The sequence below is a fragment of the Podarcis bocagei genome, assembly GCF_964188305.1.
Source record: "Podarcis bocagei genome assembly, chromosome: 1".
Classification (NCBI taxonomy): Eukaryota; Metazoa; Chordata; class Lepidosauria; order Squamata; family Lacertidae; genus Podarcis; species Podarcis bocagei.
The window spans coordinates 45,620,483-45,642,240 of record NC_138125.1 but is presented as its reverse complement, the minus strand read 5'-3'; the positions used below and the strand labels follow the sequence as shown (position 1 = coordinate 45,642,240).

General features: G+C 43.3%; 2 protein-coding genes across 6 annotated transcripts in view; one reads left to right on the top strand and one right to left on the bottom strand.

Annotated features, from left to right (window-relative positions):
• Positions 1-21,758, top strand: part of SPTBN5 (spectrin beta, non-erythrocytic 5) — a 397,537-nt gene that overhangs the window by 280,284 nt on the left and 95,495 nt on the right. The gene's annotated exons all lie outside the window — the stretch shown is intronic.
• The window catches only part of MAPKBP1 (mitogen-activated protein kinase binding protein 1), a 125,429-nt gene that overhangs the window by 46,476 nt on the left and 57,195 nt on the right, over positions 1-21,758 (bottom strand). For all 5 annotated transcript variants that reach the window (XM_081207656.1, XM_081207659.1, XM_081207657.1 and 2 more), the window contains exons 4-6: positions 5,475-5,537; positions 4,067-4,124; positions 218-388 (exon numbers count right to left, since the gene is read on the bottom strand). In XM_081207656.1, the coding sequence (XP_081063782.1) occupies positions 218-388; positions 4,067-4,124; positions 5,475-5,537 (292 nt within the window). The remainder of the gene's footprint in view (positions 1-217; positions 389-4,066; positions 4,125-5,474; positions 5,538-21,758) is intronic.

Genomic DNA, 21,758 nt, shown 5'->3' with positions numbered 1-21,758 from the left:
ATGGAAAAGGAAGAGCCTGCTGTGATATTCCATTGTGTGTGACATTAGATAAAAAGGAGAGGAAGTAGTGAAGATAGGTGGGCCATTTTCTTTCCAATGAGGCTGCTGCCAGACTTTAGCATGCTTATTCCAAAAATTAATCTAACCCCACCACCACTACCCGCAGATTCCACTTCTGCTAATGTGAATACTAAAAAGAATCTTCTTATAGTTTTACCTTCCATGACCATACATTGACTATCATGTCATGTTGGTAACCCACAGACACAATGTACTTGGAGCTCGGGGAGAACGCCACACACGCCACACCATACTTATGTTCGTGAAGTTCAGCCACCTGAGTCCGTTCAGCAACATCCCATACTCGAACAGCAGGCATGTGCCCACTCTGGAAACGAGAAACAACAATGACAATGAACAGAGGCACTTAATACAAACCTTAAAGCCAGCGGCGATGCATCCACCTACATATAAATACACTTTGCAGTGTGCATGATGAGTCAAATGTGCATTTCTGCACAGAAATCTTCAGCTAAAAATATGATTTATTTATTTTTTACTCTATAAAGGATGATTTGCAGCGCTAAAAACACCAATTCTTATGAAGGAATACAGAGGGGATGCTGGAAATTACAGTGTGGTTAGCTTAACGTCTGTTCTGGGAAAACTAGCAGAAAGTATTATTACGAGTATAATTCCCAAGCATATAGAAGAAGAGTCAGCATAGGTTCTGCAAGGTTAAGTCCTGTAACACTAACCTTTCTGAGTTATTTGAGACTGTTAGCAAGAATATAGATAGATATAGATAGAGACAAAGTATTCTTTCACAACCCTTTAGGAGAGGGGACACTCATGAAAACTCCTAAATGAGGGAGAAATTTATGCTAACTGCAGCAATCTGTAAAGAAAATGAAGAAATAATATGAAGAACATAGTTAAATTAGCCCCATAAGTGACCATATTATTTTGGTTAAGAATGAATGATGAACAGGAACGGGCTTTGCTGTTGTTGTTTTTTTAAAAAGAACCCTTCTTTTGTTCCATTAACACCTTTCTCTAGTACTGCAACCAAAATGAAGCACTTTATTTTAAAGTGAAATATAGAGAAGTACAAGCGCGACAGGCAACTCCTACTCAACAGCTTCCTCGTGATTTTACAAAAGCCTGCAAAAAGGTGGCCTTCTAGGTGACTTCACCATGGCAACCAAAGAGGAGCCTTTTTCTAGCCAGGGTTAACTGAGCCTCTTGATAATGTGCAGGTAAGGGGAAGTCTCAGGTGCAGAGAGCTGTCGAAGAATAAAATGCCTGTATCTTTATATATACGTATATTAAAAAACCAAACAAGCATGTACCTGGCACAATGGCCTAGCTTCTCCATTAAATAACAACCTACCTATTACATTTCAAGCTATCTTCACGCATACTGGCAACACGTCATTCCTCTGCCAAGAGGGCTGCACTGTTTGCCAGTCGCTACTGGGTCAGCTTCAAGGTTCTTGTGTTCTAAACAACTTGGGGCCAAAGTACCTTAAGGACAACCTGATCTCTTATGCTCCATCTTGATCACTGAGATTCTTTGATGGGGCACTTACTGTGGTTCCCCATGACCCTGAGGTTCGGTCATAATTTACATGGGACCGATTCTTCTGTGCGGCAGGCCCTGGCCTGTGAAACTCCCTGCCAGAAGCTCTGGCACGAATTATCCCTGGCTTCTGTTAAACATCACGAATTATCCCTGCCTTCTTTTAGACATCACCAAAAAACAGTGTTATTTAGATAGGCCTTTGAAATGTGAATTTTCCTTTAGCCTACTAGTATTAATGGATGTTTTTATTGGTGTTTTGTTGATGATTTATTGTTGTAATTTTTGCATGGGGTAGACCGCCTTCTTGCATTTTTAGGAAATTGTGCTTTATAAATATTTATATATAGTAAAATAAAGCTGAGATTTCTACACACACACACACACACGTTTTTCCCACCAGATGTAAGAAATATCTCTCATGTCTCACATTTTATTTTCACGTACAGGTGCAGACAGGCCAGACTACCACCAGCAGAACAGTGCATTGGGGGAGAACTGAGATTGTTCCATCTGGAGAGCAGAAATGCTTGCTCTGACAGAACTTTTGTATTACTGAAGCACTGATTTCCACCTATAGTTATTATTACACAGGAGGTTTCTAACATTATGAACATCAATGGAGAAAGTTGGTGGAGATGGTTCCTGCTCTGGAGAGGTTCAGTAGAAGAAGAGGGAGAAAGAACATTTCACTAATTATTTCATTAATTATTACTTGTCTTTTTGCAGTGTGGGGAGGTACAGTGGTGCCCCGCAAGACGAATGCCTTGCTAGACGAAAAACTTGCTAGACGAAAGGGTTTTGCGGTTTTTGAGCTGCTTCGCAAGACGAATTTCCCTATGGGCTTGCTTCGCAAGACGAAAACGTCTTGCGAGTTTGTTTCCTTTTTCTTAACACCGTTAATACAGTTGCGACTTTGAGGAGCAACTCATAGAAAGTGGTGTGGTAGCCTTTTTTGAGGTTTTTGAAGACTTTGGTGATTTTTGAAGCTTTTCCAAAACTCTTCCGACACCGTGCTTCGCAAGACGAAAAATTCGCTAGACGAAAAAACTCGCAGAACGAATTAATTTCATCTTGCGAGGCACCACTGTAATCATCTCTTAAATTTGATATTTAAAGTCCAAGGCATCTGGGGTAATAAAAATAAATAACTGTTTGTGTGCAGGGCCCAATGGGAATCCGCCTCAGAAGACATCTCTGGCAGCCATCCAACATGGACAAGAAGAGGACAGTCAACATTTTTGTGGGCTTCCAGCATTCATCAATTCAGGCTTCATTACACTTACAGTATGAGCATTGTGTATCTGGTCTGCATTAGAAACTGAATGCAGTCATCTTTGTCCTCCTTTTATGCATCTCTCAAAGGGAAAAACTTTCTGCCAGCAACTAAACCCAGCCAAAGCCACAGGCACCAGGATCTTTGTCACTATTCTCAAGGCTTCCTTCCAAATGTGCTTTCCTTTCCTCTCTTAAAAAAATTAAGTAAGACTGTTAACGTTGTTCTCTTTGTATCCTGAGGGGTGAAATCCAAGGAGGAAAGCAGCAACAGGGACCTTTGGTCGACTTCCTCTGCTTTCTCCCTTGAACGAATAAGGGGTGGGGAGAGGCATGTTTAGGGCCCTCAGCTAACTCCCACCCTGCAAATCCAATCTGTGCTTTCATTTGTCCAAACGTCTGATCCTCGCTCACTAGAAAATAGTTTTAAAAGCAAACCTACTGAGACCAGATAAGCAACTGAGCTAATGCAGGTTTCCTCTTTAAATGCTTTGGCCAAATCGTAACATGCTGGCAAATTAAGAGTTCCCTTATGGATCTTTTAATCAGATAATCATACATTCTCAATGTAAAACACCCCTCCTATTCCCCCACTCTTGGGAGAGAGGGGGATACTTATCCCTTTTTTATCTAAACACATGGACATATTTTCCTAATAAGATAAGGAGCCGCCTTATACTGAGTCAGACTAACAGGACATCTGGGTCAAAATACGATTCTAGGGAACAGTAGATCTCCAGCATCGGAGAGGTATTTTCCAGGGTTTCCATCTAAGATTCTATAATCTTATCCTGTAAGACAGAACCTCCTATAGGTGAAAAATGTGATCTGCCACTAAACAATAGCTCTTCCCAGATCCCAGTCACACATTATGGATGCTCACACAGTTCCTCCAACTCTAGAATCTTCCAGCATTTACTGGGAGAGAAGCAGTTTGCTCTCAAAATGCAAACCTTCCCTGCTCTGAAAGATTTAGAAAGCACCCATCCATACTAGCTATTCCCCATGCAACCCTCACTCCCACCAGGCAACTCCTTAATGGAGCCAGGGCCCTCTTCTTCAATCTGAGAGGACAGGAAAATGCCTCACTCAAATCCAGCCTTTTTAGTCTGTTGGGATAGTTGTGAGAAGGAGGCATTTGTATCTCTGGACCATGAGGCCTATCAGTTTCCTATGTGAACATTCAGGCCGTCAGTCGCCATCACTTACCTCTCCAGTAACCAGGTATTTTCCATCAGGAGAAAAAGCAAGGGCTGTAATAGTTTTTCTGTGTAAAGAGAGGAGAGCTTATTGTGAAACAGTACTGACACTGGGTGAAGAGTTGATGAATTTTCAACTCCCACACAAACGTGTAAGTGGTTTTTATGTGAATGAAAACATAGCCAAGACAGTCTTTGCCAGGTGAGCTTAACAGTGTTAAGTAATTCCAAACGTTGCGCTCTGAATCAGTGAGATGCTGAAGAGATACGACATACTAGAACAAATTGTGGCTTTTAAAGCTTTTCATGCTTTAAGGTTTGGCTGCAGGTATGGGTGTGCAAAATAAACATGGAAGAATTCCTTGTGCATCCATGTGAAGCCGATGGTCTCTCTCTCTCCCGGATACTTTGCCAACTAACTTTATTTGAGCCGTTAATCTGATAAGGAGCCATGCCCAGAGGAAAGAGGGGTTCTATCCAGAACAACAGCCTGGATAATTTCATAACACATTATGACAGAAACAGCAGCATAGCCTGGACACGTAAGAACATATTCTGTTAACGGTTTTTTTGGTGCTATTCTTAACACCTATACCTGCTGAGGAACCTTGAACAATTTAAAACTATTTGTATCAGGTAAGAAGTCATTTAAACTTCTCTGTACTGTTTTGGGGGATAGGGAGTAGGTGGGTGTGGGGGACTCCCTGGTCCTGAATGGGGTAACTGTGCACCTGAAGGGCCAGGTGCACATTCATTTTGGACTCACAACTGTTTGTGGAGGCACAGGTCAATTTTGTATCCAGGGGAGCTGTCTACCAGCTCCATCTGTTACGCCAGCCAAGACCCTACCTGCCTGCGCACTGTCTCACCAGAGTGGCACATGTGCTGTTTATCTTCCTCTTGGACTACTTCAATGTGCTCTGTATTGGGCTGCCTTTGAAGGGGACTCAAAAACTACAACTAATCCAGAAGTGCTGGTGCTGACCTTTAAAGCCCTAAACAGCTTTGGCTCTGTATACCTTAAGAAGTTTCTCCACCCCCAGCATTCAGCCCAGACAATGAGATCCAGCGCTGAGGGCCTTCTGGCAGTTCCCTCACTGCGAGAAGTGAAGTTACAGAGAAGCAGGCAGAGGGCCTTCTCTGCAGTCATGCCTGCCCTTCCATCAGATGTCAAGGAAATAAACAGTTACCTGACTTTTAAAAGACATCTGAAGCCCAGGGAAGTTTTTAATGTTTGAGGTTTTTTGTGTTTTATTACTTTGTTGGAAGTCAACCAGAGTATCTGGGGCAACCCAGTCAGATGGGTAGCATATAAATAATAAAATTATTGATTATTATTTTTGTTGTTCAAGGGGCTCTTGCATTTTCCTTCCCAAAAAATGGACAAACCACCACTCAGAGTTCTGGGTTTCACTTACCTGGAACTATTCAGAATATGATGTTGCTTATTTTTCCTGGGGTTGAACAGCACGACAACACACCTAGAAAATAAGAATTTTCAAAATTGAGAAAATGTACACAATAGCTTTGTGACCGCAGCTGCCCCGCCAGTCAATAAAATTCAATATATAGCAATATATAGCAAACTGAGGTTCTGCCCCCCCCCAAACAAAAATTCTGGCTACATCCATGATTGCAAAGCCAACTACAGGATTACTTTTTAAGGGAAAGAAAGCAGATGTGAGATCCCCCAATATATTCTTCAATCACCAGTCGCGCAGCAATTCCCTGAAACTCTCAGAAAGCAAGGAAATGGGGACACTTCAGAATTCTCTGCCAAGAAATGTTCTAGATTAGCCATTGTGGCTGTACAAAGACACCAACAGAAACAGCAGCAGGTGCATGCATTCTAGGTCCTTTCTTCCAAGGAGGACATACATGGTTCTCTGCTGAAGCATTTGTTCAAGGGAGCCCCCACAGTGCAGTTTATTGGGGGCTTGCTGCTTCCCATAGATGCAGATTTAGCACCCACAAAGCACCCGCCACATCAAAATGTTACACCCCTCCCCTTGATTCTCCTGTTGTTTCTACTTATCCAGTTTTCCACAGAAAAAGTGGCTTGTATCCAAAGAGGCACAAAGTCTGTCAGTGTGAGGATTTACTCTTGTGCAATGGGGCTCCCCCACTTCCCCACACCCACCTGCCAAATTCATTCTGGGGATTTCACAAACCCTCCAGAGCAGATTTGGGAAGGGTGTGGGGTGCACACGTGGGAGTTCTGTTGTGCAAATGTTAATCCTTGTGCTAATGGAACAAGGACATTGGACACCGCCTAGCAAGTGTGGATCAAATAGGGAAATAATACGGGATGGCTTTTTGATGAGGACAACTCTGTGTGGCTGCATGAGCAGCCCCAGGACCACAATAAACTGCCATGTGGAAACCCCCGATTATTTTATACATTTCCTCCCACTTTATTATGGTTGGTTGGTTAGTTGTTTCCCCACCTGTTTCCCCGTCAGGGACTCAAAGCTGCTTACAGGTAAAATAAAACAGCTAGATAGAAAAAGAAAGAAAAATAATTAAATATCCATTTAACATGCTCTGGGTAAGGACAGGAGTGGCTCTGTGAGTGACACAAAGGCCAGCCAACCAGAATTGCACAAATTATGCTTCTGTCACAAAATTGGGGTGGGGGTGGGAGTAGAGGGACACGTTTCCTTCACACCCAGTGAGTACGGTTATGGTATATTTGCTTGAAATGAAGTGAGTGTACTTCCATAATGGGTTCCCATCTGAAATAATGTATGCCTGTACACACAACCTACTGTATAATATGTGTGTGTGTGTGTGTGTGTGTGTGTGTGTGAGAGAGAGAGAGAGAGAGAGAGAGAGAGAGAGGGAGAGAGGGAGAGAGGGAAGGGTGAGGAAGATAAAGGTGGGATATGGGAGCTCCCCCAAATAACACAAAGCCAAAGCATCAGCTCTGGAAAGAATGAAAGGAGGAGAAGATTGTGTTTTCTCAATAAAGTTAAATATAGGAACGGAACGGTAAGGAATCAGACGTCAGAATCACAGTTACATGGGATGTGACTCATTCAGTAATAGCAGCTCTCTACACCTCTCCCCACCACACTTTCTCCTTCTCTCACTTTCTGCAAATCATGTGGTTTTCTAGGCTTTGGCCCTACTTTCTGATTTGCTCTCTCCCTTGCTAGGTCTGCTTCTCTGTCTTGGTTCAAGTCATCTCTCCCTATAAACCTTCTTCCCCCCAAGTACACCCTCAACAGCTTACTACTGCGGCCAAGTTTCTTCTCTCCCATTCTGCTGACACCTCTCTCTTTTTTCCTTGCTATGTTCCCAAGTGGGGCAAGCAGAAATATTATTGGTGAAGTTTTCCCCATTGCATTTTTGTCCTTGGAAATGCTTCACCTGTAGAACTTATCGCTCGGCGGCTTTTAAAAATTATTGCTATATGTGTTCGGGCCCCAGAGTTTGTGGGTGCAGGGGCACCCATAATTCCTGGAATTAGTAAAATTTGGAATCAATCAAGGTTTGAGTAAAACTGTGCTCCACACTGTGGGGATAAGTTTAGGAATAACAAGCCAGCTGGGTTCAACATAGCTAGCTGGGGATAAGCCATTCAGAAACAAAGGCTGAAATGGCCAGTAATTAACCCACCAAGAGAAGCAATTCACAAGGCAGAAGACTCTGCCAGGGACCATGGTGTAGCCAGGATTTATGCTGGGGGGCAGGCTTCATGTTGAGGGGGCAGAACGTCAGTTAGTTAAGTATTTTTATTGATTTACCTGATGGGGGGCACCATGCCAGGGACAGAGGGGAAGGTTGCCAGGATTATAGTGGGCAATGATATAAGCGGAAAGGGAAGTCACATTTGGCAACGGTTTGTGAGAAAAAGAAGCAGCAATGGGGCAGAAGCCATTCAGGCTGATTGCAGCAGGCTGGGGCAAAGAGACACAGAGATGGCTGTCTGGCTGCCTTTGAATCCAATGCTGCGCTTCCGTAGGAAGCAAGCACCTCTTGAGATGTGAATGCTGGAAATCCCAGCTCCACCCGACTCAGGCTGTATTTATATGTCAATAAAACCATATATCATAAAGACGGCATGGCCTCCGCTGTGTGTCTCATTCCAAAGGGAATGCAAACACTGGTTAAGTGCCAAGACCCCCGGAATCGCACACGCTCAGAGACTTGGGTGGCCCATAACATCATGCATGATATTGACAGGGAGAACTTTTTATACCAGACCCCAGGGATCACCCAATGAAACTGAAGGAATCATAGAATCATACAGTTGGAAGAGACCACAAGGGCCATCGAGTCCAACCCCCTGCCAAGCAGGAAGGAGCAGGACAGGCAAAAGGAAGTCCTTCCCACCCAGTCTCCGATTGGGCGTGGTGAGAAATGGGCGCATCTCACATGCTTAGAAGCACGGACATGGCTGGCTCACCCATGAGGTGGACTGAGGCAGGGGTGGTGTCTCCATGTGTGCCCCATCTCCCCCACAATGGAGAAGTCAAGTGTCAGCGGCTTCCGTCAAGATCTCATGAGAGCGCTGCGAAATCTCACAACAATCACATTACATGAGAAAGGCACTGCAAATATTGAGCTATACATAAAGTTTTCAAAATGCATTAAATTGCCCCTGCTGACACTGAACATTTCATTCACTGCAAGCGTGTCACACATCATCCGCAGCTGGAGCCTAGGAACACTTGAAAAGGGATATGGGATGATATCCAATGCCCAAGGCTGCAGCTCATTCTCGTAACCCTAAGCCAGGGGCAGCTTAGCATTCTGTGCAAATGAGCACAACACAAGCACAGCGCAATATCAAAGGACATATGGTCTTCTGTTATTTTTTAAAGCATCTGTGTCTATAAATTAATCACAGATAAGGCTCTGTGTTATTACTATTATTATTATTTGTTAGTTAGTTAGTTAGTTAGTTAGTTAGTTAGTTAGTTAGTTAGTTAGTTATTTGCTGAATGTGTTGATCACTTTATCTTGTCCAGGGCAACCCAAAGTGACTTACAACCAAACAGACAAACAAAACCCCCACAAAGATACATTAAAACCAAGAGAGGGGAAGTACATTAAAAACATCCCACCACCACTTCTTAAAGACCACAGACAGTTAAAGGCCAAAGTCCTGGTTACGGAGGAAAGTTTTTGCCTGGCCCCTGAAGATATGAGGGACCCAAAAAATGCCCCTATTAGGATGGTCCTCCCTTGGAGGCTGATGGGTCCAATGGGCTTCCAGGTGGCCTGGGGGGATTTTCCAGCTGCTATGACTAATGCTCCTGTCGAAGCCCTGCATGGAGAAGGTCCCAGATTCAACCCCTGGTGTCTCCAGTTAAAAGGATGTCAGAAGGGGCTGAGAAAGTTCTTGTCTAAGACTTTGAGGAGGCACGGCCGTGGAGCAGACAGTACTGAGCTAGATGAAGCAATAGCCTGATTTGTATGAGACAATTCTATATGAAGGGCATTCAAGACACTTACCCTACAGCCAATAAAGCAAACAGACAGAAATAAGTGTGATGACCCACGCTTCATTAACCTTAAAACTCCCCCATATGTACACAAGGACACGTATTTATCTAATAAAAACAGCATCTGCCATAATTTTCTGAAAAAACTCGTAAAGAATTGAGATTCCTGCCCCCCCGCCACCCCCCGCAATAAAGCAAAACTCTGCTCAGTTAAAATGCTGTGCTAAAATCTCTAATCACCAGCCTCCTTGTGGTGTGTGGACGTGCATTTCATACCTATATTCACCAGTTTTTCAACCACAGTCAAGTAAGGATTGAGCACGCAGATTCCCACACACCAAATACCAAAGGGTATAATCAAAACTTGTAAAGGCAGGAGACAAGTTAAGATGCTGCTTTAACAAGCTTGCAAAAAGTGGCTAGTCTTCTCACTAACCACGCTCCTCCTCCATACAGCTCTCATTTACTTTCTTGGCCCTGTCCAAAATTAACCAGAGCAACACAATGCAGCAGCAATGAAACCAGGGTTAGTTGCAGAGAAAAGGAGATAGCGACTACATCATGGAGCACATTTATCCACAGCACCACTTCAGATATAAGATATATATATAAGGAGTATGCAAAATGCAGATAGGTCACCATGTGCAACTAGGATTGCATCCATTTTGCTGCTTCTGTGTCTCAACAAAACAGGCACACATGAATCATCATGTGCTTTGCAGTTATGGTGGGTACACGGCCTTACAGGTTTTTCCTAACACATGGGAAGCAGCCCTCAAAGTGGTGAACATTCTACACCAGCCCCCCTCTGATGTTCCAATAGCAGCTCTGCTGCTGCATCTCTGCTTATGGCAGAACTACGTATTACTCCTGTTGCAAGAAACAAACATTGGGACTGTGCCATTATCTGCAGCCAACATATCAGGTGGGAATTAAAATACGTACGGTTAAGCATCCATGTCCATGCCTCTGGAAAACCTGACTGGTCAGGGACTCCCAAATAGCGTGTTGTATAGGGTGTTGTAAGCATGCAAGTACGTGCACTACATTGTGCATCTACTGTAGAACATGTCCATGTAGCTCCAACGTTTTCTGCAACAGCTTTTATTTGCTTTCCCTTAATGACAGCTTGCACAAAAACTTCAGCTCATCACTACAATAATTTTCAGCATCAAATCTGTAAGAAACCCCACAGGACTTTGTCAGGAGGTACCTGTCAAGCACAGCTTTGGGGTTTCATCTGCTGAAGATGCATATCTAAAACAGATGTGATGTTCCAACATGGAAAGCCAGAAAAATATTGGCGAGTATGTAATAATGCTGAAGACGCTTCTGAACCTATCAAAATATACGCTGTTTCAGAGAACCAGATTGTCAAATCATTTCAAACCCAAAAGTTTTCTTAATTCCATAATACTCATTTTCTGCAGATTTTCCAGTGTTGAAAGAATCTATCTTCTGCTCCAGCTGAACCACCTCAGCAAAACAGGCATCTGGCCCTATATGCACTATATCAGAAGCTATTAAACTGTAGTGCATAAGCTCCATTCAGCAGGGTCCGTGAAAAAGCTGCAGAACAGTCAAGACTATCTGTACCTAGCCATGCACTTGATTTCTTATTTTGACAGTTGAGACAGAGGCCATTTTTGCCCATAGCTAGATTATCAAATAGACTAATAATGTCCTGTCCTTATTATGACCCTGATGCCTTCTACAAATGTTTGCACTTTGATTTATAGGGGGAAAACACTTAGTTTGTCAAGTGGTCCACCAAGAAACCCCTAACATTTTTCAAGCAGTCCACAGGAAAACATTTGAGAACTTAGGAGAAGTAGCAACACCAACAAAATAAAATAAAATAAATTCCTTCCAGTAGCACCTTAGAGACCAACTAAGTTTGTTATTGGTATGAGCCTTTGTGCGCATGCACACGAACGCTCATACGAATAACAAACTTAGTTGGTCTCTAAGGTGCTATTTTTTTATTTTGTTTCAACTGCGGCAGACCAACACGGCTACCTACCTGTACCAACAAAATAGTGGAATTAACATGCACAAAGAAAAACAGGTGATACCTGAGAAGAGGACATAAATTTTGTAGCTTCATTACATTACCCAGATCATGAGATAAACCCACACCTATTAATCTCTGGAGCAGGAGGCAGGGATCTCACTGATAAAGCATGCACTAGCTTATGAAAACATGTTTTAGCAATAACAATTTTCCCACAAGTGACTTGTTTGTTTTTAAAACGGTCTTATGGTAGCATCTGTACCAAATACACACACAGGACCTCTAGCAATCGACCAACAGCAGTAAAGGCTGAGGCAACAAAATACAAGAATCAACACGAATTGTGTGTTTGGAAAGCTAGAAAGAAATTAAAGGCACTTATTGTGGACATTATGATGCCACATTGTAACTGATGATATTACAAGAGATATGAGATTGATGACTATGGATTTATTTTTTAATCTGTCCTGCATTCCAAAGTCTCGGAGGAGGCAACTATATTAAAATCCATTAGTAAAACACTAAAAAACACAAAGCATGGTTGTAAAAAACGCCTTAGAAAAACCCTGCTCATTCATATTCAAATGTTTTTCTTACTTATGAGATTCCTTATCACTATGGGTAAAAGGCTCCAAATCTTTTATCGGATCTCTGGAGAAGCAAGAGGAAGAGGGAGAGAAACAAACAATGACTCTCAACAAGTCCTTGTTCAAATTTTCAGCATAGAGGCAGTTGCTGGCTGACAGTAAGAATGCATGCTCCCTCACTTGCACTCAAGGTGTGAGAAAAATTACAGTCCATGCAAACCCATCAGGTTCATGCTGTGGTTGCAAAGGGTAAATAACATTTATTTAGTAATATTTAGTATGTTACTCTAATTCAGTCTTGCAAATTAAGAGTAAATGAAAATGTGATAAATACTAGTGAAACAAGGAGTGTGATCTATTGGAATGCCTGCAAAAGTCTTCCACGAAATAAATTCAGTTGCCATCTTCACAAAAAGAAGGCAATGGTTCAGTTGCTGTGGAAATGGGAACATAACATCCTTCTGGACCGTCTAGAGGGGTTGGGAGCTGGGGGCACTGTTATACAGTGGTTTCGCTCCTTCCTCCTGGGCCGTGTTCAGAAAGTGGTGGTGGGGGATGAGTGTTCAGACCCTTGGGCCCTCACTTGTGGGGTGCCTCAGGGTTCCGTCCTCTCCCCCATGCTTTTTAACATCGATATGAAGCCGCTGGGAGAGATCATCAGGGGGTTTGGACTGGGTGTCCATCAATATGCAGATGATACCCAGCTCTACCTTTCTTTCAAATCAGAACCAGTGAAGGCGGTGAAGGTCCTGTGTGAGTGCCTGGAGGCGGTTGGAGGATGGATGGCGGCTAATGGATTGAAGTTGAATCCTGACAAGACAGAAGTACTGTTTTTGGGGGACAGGGGGCGGGCTGGTGTAGGGGATTCCCTGGTCTTGAATAGGGTAACTGTGCCCCTGAAGGACCAGATGCGCAGCCTGGGAGTCATTTTGGACTCACAGCTGTCCATGGAGGCGCAGGTCAATTCTGTATCCAGGGCAGCTGTCTACCAACTCCACCTGGTACGCAGGCTGAGACCCTACCTGCCCGCGGACTGTCTGGCCAGAGTGGTGCATGCTCTAGTTATCTCCCGCTTGGACTACTGCAATGCGCTCTACGTGGGGCTACCTTTGAAGGTGACTCGGAAACTACAGCTAATCCAGAATGCGGCAGCTAGACTGGTGACTGGGGGCGGCCGCCGAGACCACATAACACCGGTCTTGAAAGACCTACATTGGCTCCCAGTACGTTTCCGAGCACAATTCAAAGTGCTGGTGTTGACCTTTAAAGCCCTAAACGGCTTCGGCCCAGTATACCTGAAGGAGCGTCTCCACCCCCATCGTTCTGCCCGGACACTGAGGTCCAGCGCCGAGGGCCTTCTGGCGGTTCCCTCATTGCGAGAAGCGAAGCTACAGGGAACCAGGCAGAGGGCCTTTTCGGTGGTGGCGCCCGCCCTGTGGAATGCCCTCCCATCGGATGTCAAGGTGATGGACAACTACCTGACATTCAGAAGACATCTTAAGGCGGCCCTATTCAGGGAAGCTTTTAATGTATGATATTTTAGTGTTTTTTGGTTTCTGTGGAAGCCGCCCAGAGTGGCTGGGGAAACCTAGCCAGATGGGCGGGGTACAAATAATAAATAATTATTATTAATTATTATTATTATTATTATTATTATTATTATTATTATTATTATTATTATTATCTCCCACTGCAGAGTGAGGGCAAAGCAGTTGGGCAAAATTATCTAGATCCGTTTCAGCCAGGATTTATAAGCCGAGTTTTCACACAGAAGCCATGGTATCCTTCTGAAGCGGCTGTTCGAGTTAAGGGTGGATGGCACCGCTTTATGGTGGTTCTGGTCCTACTTGGGTGGATGTTACCAGAGGATGATGCTTGGGGAGTGTTCTTTGGCCCCATGGAACTTTCAGTGTGGGGTTCCTCAGGTACAATTTTATCCACCATGCTGTTTAACATCTACATCAAACCACTGAGTGGAGTTATCTGGTGCAATATGCTGATGACTCACAGCTCTATTTCTACTTTACATCTGCAGGTGAGGCAGTGGATGTGCCAGACCATAGTCTTGCCTCAATAATGGACTGGATGAGAGCCAATAAACTGAAGCTTAATCCAGATAAGGATGTTAGTGGGTGGTTCCCTAGTCTAGATGGATGGGAGGTTAGCTGCTCTTGATGGGATTACACACCCTCTTAAGAAGCAGGTACTCCTGAATCCTTTGCTGTTGCTTGAGGCTCAGGTGACCTCCGTGGTGTAGAGTGCCTTCCATCAGCTTTGGTTGGTGGTTTGGCTGCACCCCTATCTGGGACAGGGATAGCCTAACTTCTATTGTCTATGCTTTGTAACCTCTAGGCTAAATTACTGCAATTTGTTCTATAACATCAGCTAGTAGCAGAGGATTCAGCAGCCAGGTTGCTCACTGGAGCAAGACAGTTTGAGCATATAATGCCAATTCTGGCCCAACTGCACTGGCTGCCAAATACTTTCTACACTACACATCATCTTAGCCAAAAGGCCGAGAAGAGGGCCCAACTCAAAGTGCTGGTTTTGACTGTACCAAGGGCCTTCTGGCGGTTCCCTCGCTGTGAGAAGCCAAGTTACAGAGAACCAGGCAGAGGGCCTTCTCGGTGGTGGCACCCGCCCTGTGGAACGCCCTCCCACCATATGTCAAAGAGAAAAACAACTACCAGACTTTTAGAAGACATCTGAAGGCAGCCCTGTTTAGGGAAGCTTTTAATGTTTAATAGACTATTGTATTTTAATATTCTGTTGGAAGCCACCCAGAGTGGCTGGGGGAACCCAGCCAGATGGGTGGGGTAAAAATAAATTATTATTATTATTATTATTATTATTATTATTATTATTATTATTATTATTATTATTATTATTATTATTACTACCACCTCTCCCCTTATGCCTTATGAACCAACTCGGACCCTGCAATCATAATCTGAGGCCCTTCTTCGTGTGCCTTCTCCACAAGCAGTCTGGAGGGTGACAATACAAGAATGGGCTTATTCTGGGGTGGCTTCCCACCTGGGGAATGTTCTTCCCAGGGAGGTTTACCTGGTGCCTTCATTACATTTGGTGCCAGGCAGAAACATTCCTCTTCTCCTTTGAGTAACTGGTGCCTTTGTCTAATTCAACAATCTAAGGCCTTTTAAACTTTTGTGTTTTTATACTGTAAACCACCCTATGATCCTCGGATGAAGGGTAGCATAAAATTTAATAAATAATAACAACAACACACAATGATCTCTGATTGACTGAGATCATGTCATAGAAGGGAGAGGGAGAGGGAGAGGGAGAGGGAGAGGGAGAGGGAGAGAGAGAGAGAGAGAGAGAGAGAGAGAGAGAGAGAAGCAGCTCTATCCAGTTAAAGAACTAGTCTGGGGAAATGGCAGGTGGTAACAGGTGCAAAAATAAAATGAAGGTATGCATTTTTAAGAGAACCTCTCCCAGCAAAGAGGGCATTTTACACCCTGAATTTACTTGGGAGAATTTGGCACAGCCTCAGTTCTCAGCATTAACAACACCACCTGCCCAAAAACAACCAGCATAACTCTTCTTTGTTCAAGTATCAAATAGACAGATCCACAACTCATCACAAAGCCATTGCATAAACAGAAATGGTTCCATGTTTTCTTTCTTTCTTTCTTTCTTTCTTTCTTTCTTTCTTTCTTCCTTCCTTCCTTCCTTCCTTCCTTCCTTCCTTCCTTCCTTCCTTCCTTCCTTTTTTAAAAAAGATGAACTGCTTAGGCTAAGAAGAAACAGCCATCTCATCAATAATAGCTTATCACAAGAAAGCAGCACACAATAGCTATCAAGACAGGCAATACATTAAATGATTTAACTCTCTAGGCTTTTATTCAATTAATTAACCCACACGGGAAATCGTACAGAGCAAGTAAACGGTGCAGTACAGAGCGTGTGCCCTGCCTGCTTTTTCATCCCTTTCAGCCTACGGTAAGCACTTACACACATACACAGTCACTCTGAGAAGTATATCTATCACCTGTAGCAGATAAAATAAGAGTATGGTAAGCCCACAACTTACATGCATTTAACTTGTGTGCATTCAGCTTTACAGGCTTGGCAAATATATACATATATACATATACTTAAAAAGGTGGGTGGAAAGGGGGCAGGCATCTGGGGGAAAAAGACTTTGGCAATCCCACTCACCATTGCACCCAAAGTCTTTTGACTATATGCGACTTTGGCTTTAGGCATGATCCCTGGAACATAGACCCCCATGCAGGTTTGTGGGGTTACTCTAATTCTCCCACTATGATTGGTTTGGTCCTTTGCTTTCTTTTGACCCCCTGCCCTGTCTAAACACTGGAACTGGTTATTCAAAAATGTGCTGCCATTGCAGGAAACAAGAGCCGTTACTTTCATATGTGGTGGTCATGTCTCTCAGCATAAAAATATTGGAAAATGTTTACAAAATGAATATCTTAAATATAACAGTACGAACATGGTGCTGGATCCATTATTTCTGTTGCTAAACTTCACATATTGAATTAACCCCCTATATGATTGTGGCAGAAAGAATGATATATAGTCAAACTTGGAGAACCCAGAAGCTACCTTTGTGCAGTGACTGAATTAATAAGCTCTGGGAATTAGCTCTAATGCCAAGTTACCATATTATTTATGATATGGGGAAAACAGGGTATGAGGAGAATAAATTTGTAGAAATACGGTCTCACTTTATAATATATTGACAGAGAAATATGCTCTAAACAAACAAACTGTGTTTCTAACACCAAGAATCATATCAGCTGTTTACAAAAAGAAGCACTAAGACAATCCAATGAGAAGTCCAAAATATGACAAAGCTATGAAAATAGCTTTATTGAACACCAGTATAATTTACAATTTATCCACTTATATTCTTCTGTATAGTAATGTTCATAATGACAGATGTACCATACTTCTTACTGGCTTGTTTGTTTTCTAATGTAATCAATGCATTCAGACATATTATGAAATTCTTGACAATTTTAATTTTTTTAATTAAGATTAAAAAGAGAGAGAGGCCACTGAAATCTGCTCCTATAAAGTGGGGAAGGCTGCCTTCTGACTAAGACAAGGGCCACAAAACCAAGAACCAAAAATCCTGCTCTGCCAGAATGGGAAAGGGAGATCACAAATGCAGGTCTATCAGCACTGTACAAAGTAAATTTCATCCTAAACTATTAGAGCAGATTCCTTCACATACAGATATATTCACACAAAATCCTTGGAAGACATCTGTATGTGTGGCTGCATTGGATTTGAAATGTGGGAAATTCCACATTGAACGTGCCCCTGAAATGATGCAAATCTGTCTGTTTAACACACATACCTACTGCAAACATGTAAACCTTTAAATATTAGCAACCACATCAAAGTCACCCAGAAGAAAAAGAAAATGACAATTTTTTTCATTACAGGCCAGTCCCAGTTTCTAAGAAGAGAGAGTGTGTGTGTGTGTGTGTGTGTGTGTGTGCCTAAAAGGTTCCTGGGAGGCACCTTTAGCAAAGGCCATATGCCAGTCATGCACATGGAATTCAAGTTCTCTCCCAATCCCAGCCAGCATTTTTCCTCTCCTTGGTCTTATGCAAGCTCAAAACTTGGCTCTAAAAACAAATCACGTTGCTACATGGCATAACTGTTCCTAAGGATGTCAATTTCTTCTCAGGTAAGGGGAGAGGAGAGAACAGGTCTTTATTACTGCCTGTACAAGCACAGTGCTTCCAGCTTTCATAGGATATTCTGACTGTTCCTCCCTTGTTTCACAAGCACCAAGGAAACCTTAAACTATCCCTTACTCTAGAGCATCATAAACATGACCGGTCCTAACATACCATGCTGTAATGCACTCCAGATTCAGAGAATTCTGCAGAACAGAAGAAGCAGGCTGGTTATTTCCCCCCACCTAGCAAGTGTACTTTGATGGCCTCACTTCCAGCTGTCTGTGGCAGACAACTGTCACCTGCTTCAGAGAAAAGTGTGAAGATGTAACAAAACATTTGAGAACCATACACTCTAGTTATCTCTCACTTGGATTACTGCAATGAGCTCTACCTGGGGCTACCTTTGAAGGTGACCCGGAAACTACAACTAATCCAGAATGCAGCAACTAGACTGGTGACTGGGAGCGGCCACCGAGACCACATAACACTGGTCTTGAAAGATCTACATTGGCTCCCAGTACGTTTCCAAGCACAATTCAAACTGTTGGTGCTGACCTTTAAAGCCCTAAACAGCCTCGGTCCAGTATACCTGAAGAAGCGTCTCTACCCCCATCGTTCTGCCTGGACACTGAGGTCCAGCGCCAAGGGCCTTCTGGCGGTTCCCTCACTCCAAGAAGCCAAGTTACAGGGAACGAGGCAGAGGGCTTCTCGGTAGTGGCACCCGCCCTGTGGAACACCCTCCCATCAGATTGTCAAAGAGATAAACAACTACCAGACTTTTAGAAGACATCTGAAGGCAGCCCTGTTTAGGGAAGCTTTTAATATTTAACAGACCACTGTATTTTAATATTTTGTTGGAAGCCGCCCAGAGAGGCTGGGGAAACCCAGCCAGATGGCTGGAGTATACTGGTAAATAATAAATTGCTGCTGCTGCTGCTGCTGCTGCTGCTGCTGCTGCTGCTGCTGCTGTTGTTGTTGTTGTTGTTGTTGTTGTTGTTGTTGTTGTTGTTGTTGTTATACTGGACAAGATTTTACCAGCTTTCTCATCAAACAATAAGGTCATGGAGTGAAGGCATTGTTTTCACAGATGGCGCAGTATAAGCTTTGCTCTTAGCGGCTTTTGCAGAAAGACTTTCGGAGTTTCTTCAGCAGCGCACAGTGCTGTACCGTATTGTGTGCAGGGATCCACGGCTTGTGTGCAAAATTGCGTGCAAGGAACTAACCCCAACAGCGGAATTTGAACAAGATCTCTCTCTCATCTCACCACCAAGATTTACAAAATATAAGAACAAAGCACTAGCTCTTCCTTAGCATCTTTCTGCCCAAAGCATGTTCAAATGATGAAGTAAGTAAGGGGTAAATCAAGGGGTACTCGTTCCACTCAAGTCTTTGTTGTTACATAAAGTGTGGTAGCCTACTTACTGGCAAGGCTTGGTCCCTGGTATCTCTAGTCAAAAGAATCTCAGGTAGCTGGTGCTGCAAAAAGACCCCCACTTGAACTAGCAGGCTTAGAAAGCCATTGTCAGTTAGAAAACACAATACTGGGTCAGGTGGATTAATGACAGCATCAAACATTGTTTTTAATGTAAACATTTTCCAAGAACTACTTCAGATGTTACTGGACCTCTCAGGAACACACAACACCAGGTGCCCCCTTCCTCAGAGCCTGAGACACACCAGGCGTGCCACCTTGCCCCCACAATAGTGGGTGCCTGGGAGTGTGCTGACATCACTGCGGTGTGCAGGCGTCACTTGAACACGTGGCAGGGGGGATGCTGACGCCACACACACATGCTACGTGGCCTGCTGACATGACACCAAGTGGAATGGGGGGGCAGCTCCCTCCTTTTTTACAATTGTGGGTGCCCGGGCACCCAGGGCCCCGCATAGTTGCCGCCTATGAGATCCACTATGCTACTATTTCCAATAGTCTGGAATCAAGCATAGTAAACCAGATGATTCTTCAAAGGGTAAAAATCATACCTGGGTTGTTAAGTTGTCTTTAAGCCGCCCAGAGTGGCTGGGGCAACCCAGTCAGCTGGGCGGGGCATAAATAATAAATAGAATCGTAGAATCTTAGACCCCCTGTGATGCAGGAATCTCAGCTAAAGCATCCATGACAGATTAAAATAAAATCTTATTTTTATTCTAATATTAAAATAAAATTAAAACACCCAAACCACCACTGTGAAGTCACTTAGCAATATTTGAAATGCAAGCTTAAAGAAAAGCAGCACCAAGACACTGGTGTCTGCAGAGAGTTCTAAGCAACTATTTCAAGTGAGAGGTTAGCCCTGGAATTATTAGTTTAGGATCTAGTTTATGGCCATTGATGTATCACTAGATCAGATGTAATTTCATTTGTATCAAGGCATGCAAGGATCAATTAGTATTACAGTAACAGGAAGTTTTCCATGAAGGTCTGCCTGATAATCATGATGTTTACCCAATTACATTAGGAAAATGAAGGGTATTTTCTTTTATGAAGCCACCCGCAACTTTATAGGAAGTTTTCTTTCTACATTCAAATTTAGCAGAGGCAGAAGGAAATAAGACTCCACCTCGCTGCCAATGGGCCCATTTTATTTGCAGTTGGTTGGTGGCTACTGTCCCTCCCTCCTGTGGTCCAAATTAGAACACTGGGTAGCTTGTGTGGCTTCTCTTTGGCACAGGGTAAAACCGAGGCCAGCTGCAGGAAAAGTTATTCCAACCACCGCATTCATGCGATGAATGAAAGGGCTGCTATTGCCACCTTTTAGAGAAGATAAATCCTGCCTGTCTCTGGCTCTACTTGGATATTCCCACATCATCAACACTGTAGACCAGTGTAAATACTGGAGTACTGGAGTGCCACTGGGAACAAGATCTGCTGGTTCAGGGCAAAGCCCTACCCAGTCCAACATTCTGGCCTGGCCAGCCAAATGCATATGGGAAGCCTGTAAGCAGAATCTGAGCACAAAAGCACTCTCCTCAGAATTCAGAGGCAGCACACAGCCATCACAAGAAGATTAGTAAATGGCAATGAAGGGAGTCCGTAGGGAGAGCATGGCCAAAGGGACAGCCTTCACCAGACACTGGGTTGTATCTGACTGTGGCTGCAAAAGCAAAATCCGGTGGAAGTTTGGTGCTCATTTCTGTGTTATTTGCTTCCGGGGGGGGGGGGGATCTGATTGCAACACCGTTAACCCAGAAAATCCCAATAATTTTCCACTGCAATTTCACATGACCAAATTTCGGGTGGTATCTTGGCATACAGTTCTTTTCCACCATTTAAAATTTAGCATGGCATGGCAGTATATTGATCAAAAAGCTGCAGTTCCATAATGTAACAGGTAATGCAGTGTAAAATCTGATAGGTTTGCTAGCATTATAATCAGGAAAATTAATGCACTAATCCCCACATATGAATGTATCCTAAACCTCTGTTAGACAATGATAAAGACTGTTGTCTGACAGACCAATCCAGAGTTGCCCCACTTTTGCCATACACCCCATCATGGGTTGATAAGTAACCACAATGTTACATATCAATCCATAGTAACCACAATTCAACATGAGGAATTCATTCAACATGATGGATCACAAGTCATGTGCTTTTTTATTTATGAGAACACATCCAGATTTTAAAACAAGTATTTTGGAGACCCTTGTTTTTAAACATTAGAAATGATGTGTGTTGAAATAAAACTAAGCATAATCAGTTATCTCCCAGTTTGTGACACGGGACCCTCACACAGGCAAAAGGGCTATGGCTGCTTGTGTTTCAGCTGAGCAAAGTACTTATTTCCTGAAGTATTAGCAGTGACACAAAGTCCTCATAAGCCTTTTCAGACTATTCTTATCTAAGAACGTGATGTGTGCATCTTACAACTTGTCCAAGAAGTTGATTTTCCATTTATCTGATCCTTCGTGTCTTGCCCATTATGCAATCACCTACATACCAGGAAAGCTGACAACAGAGGGG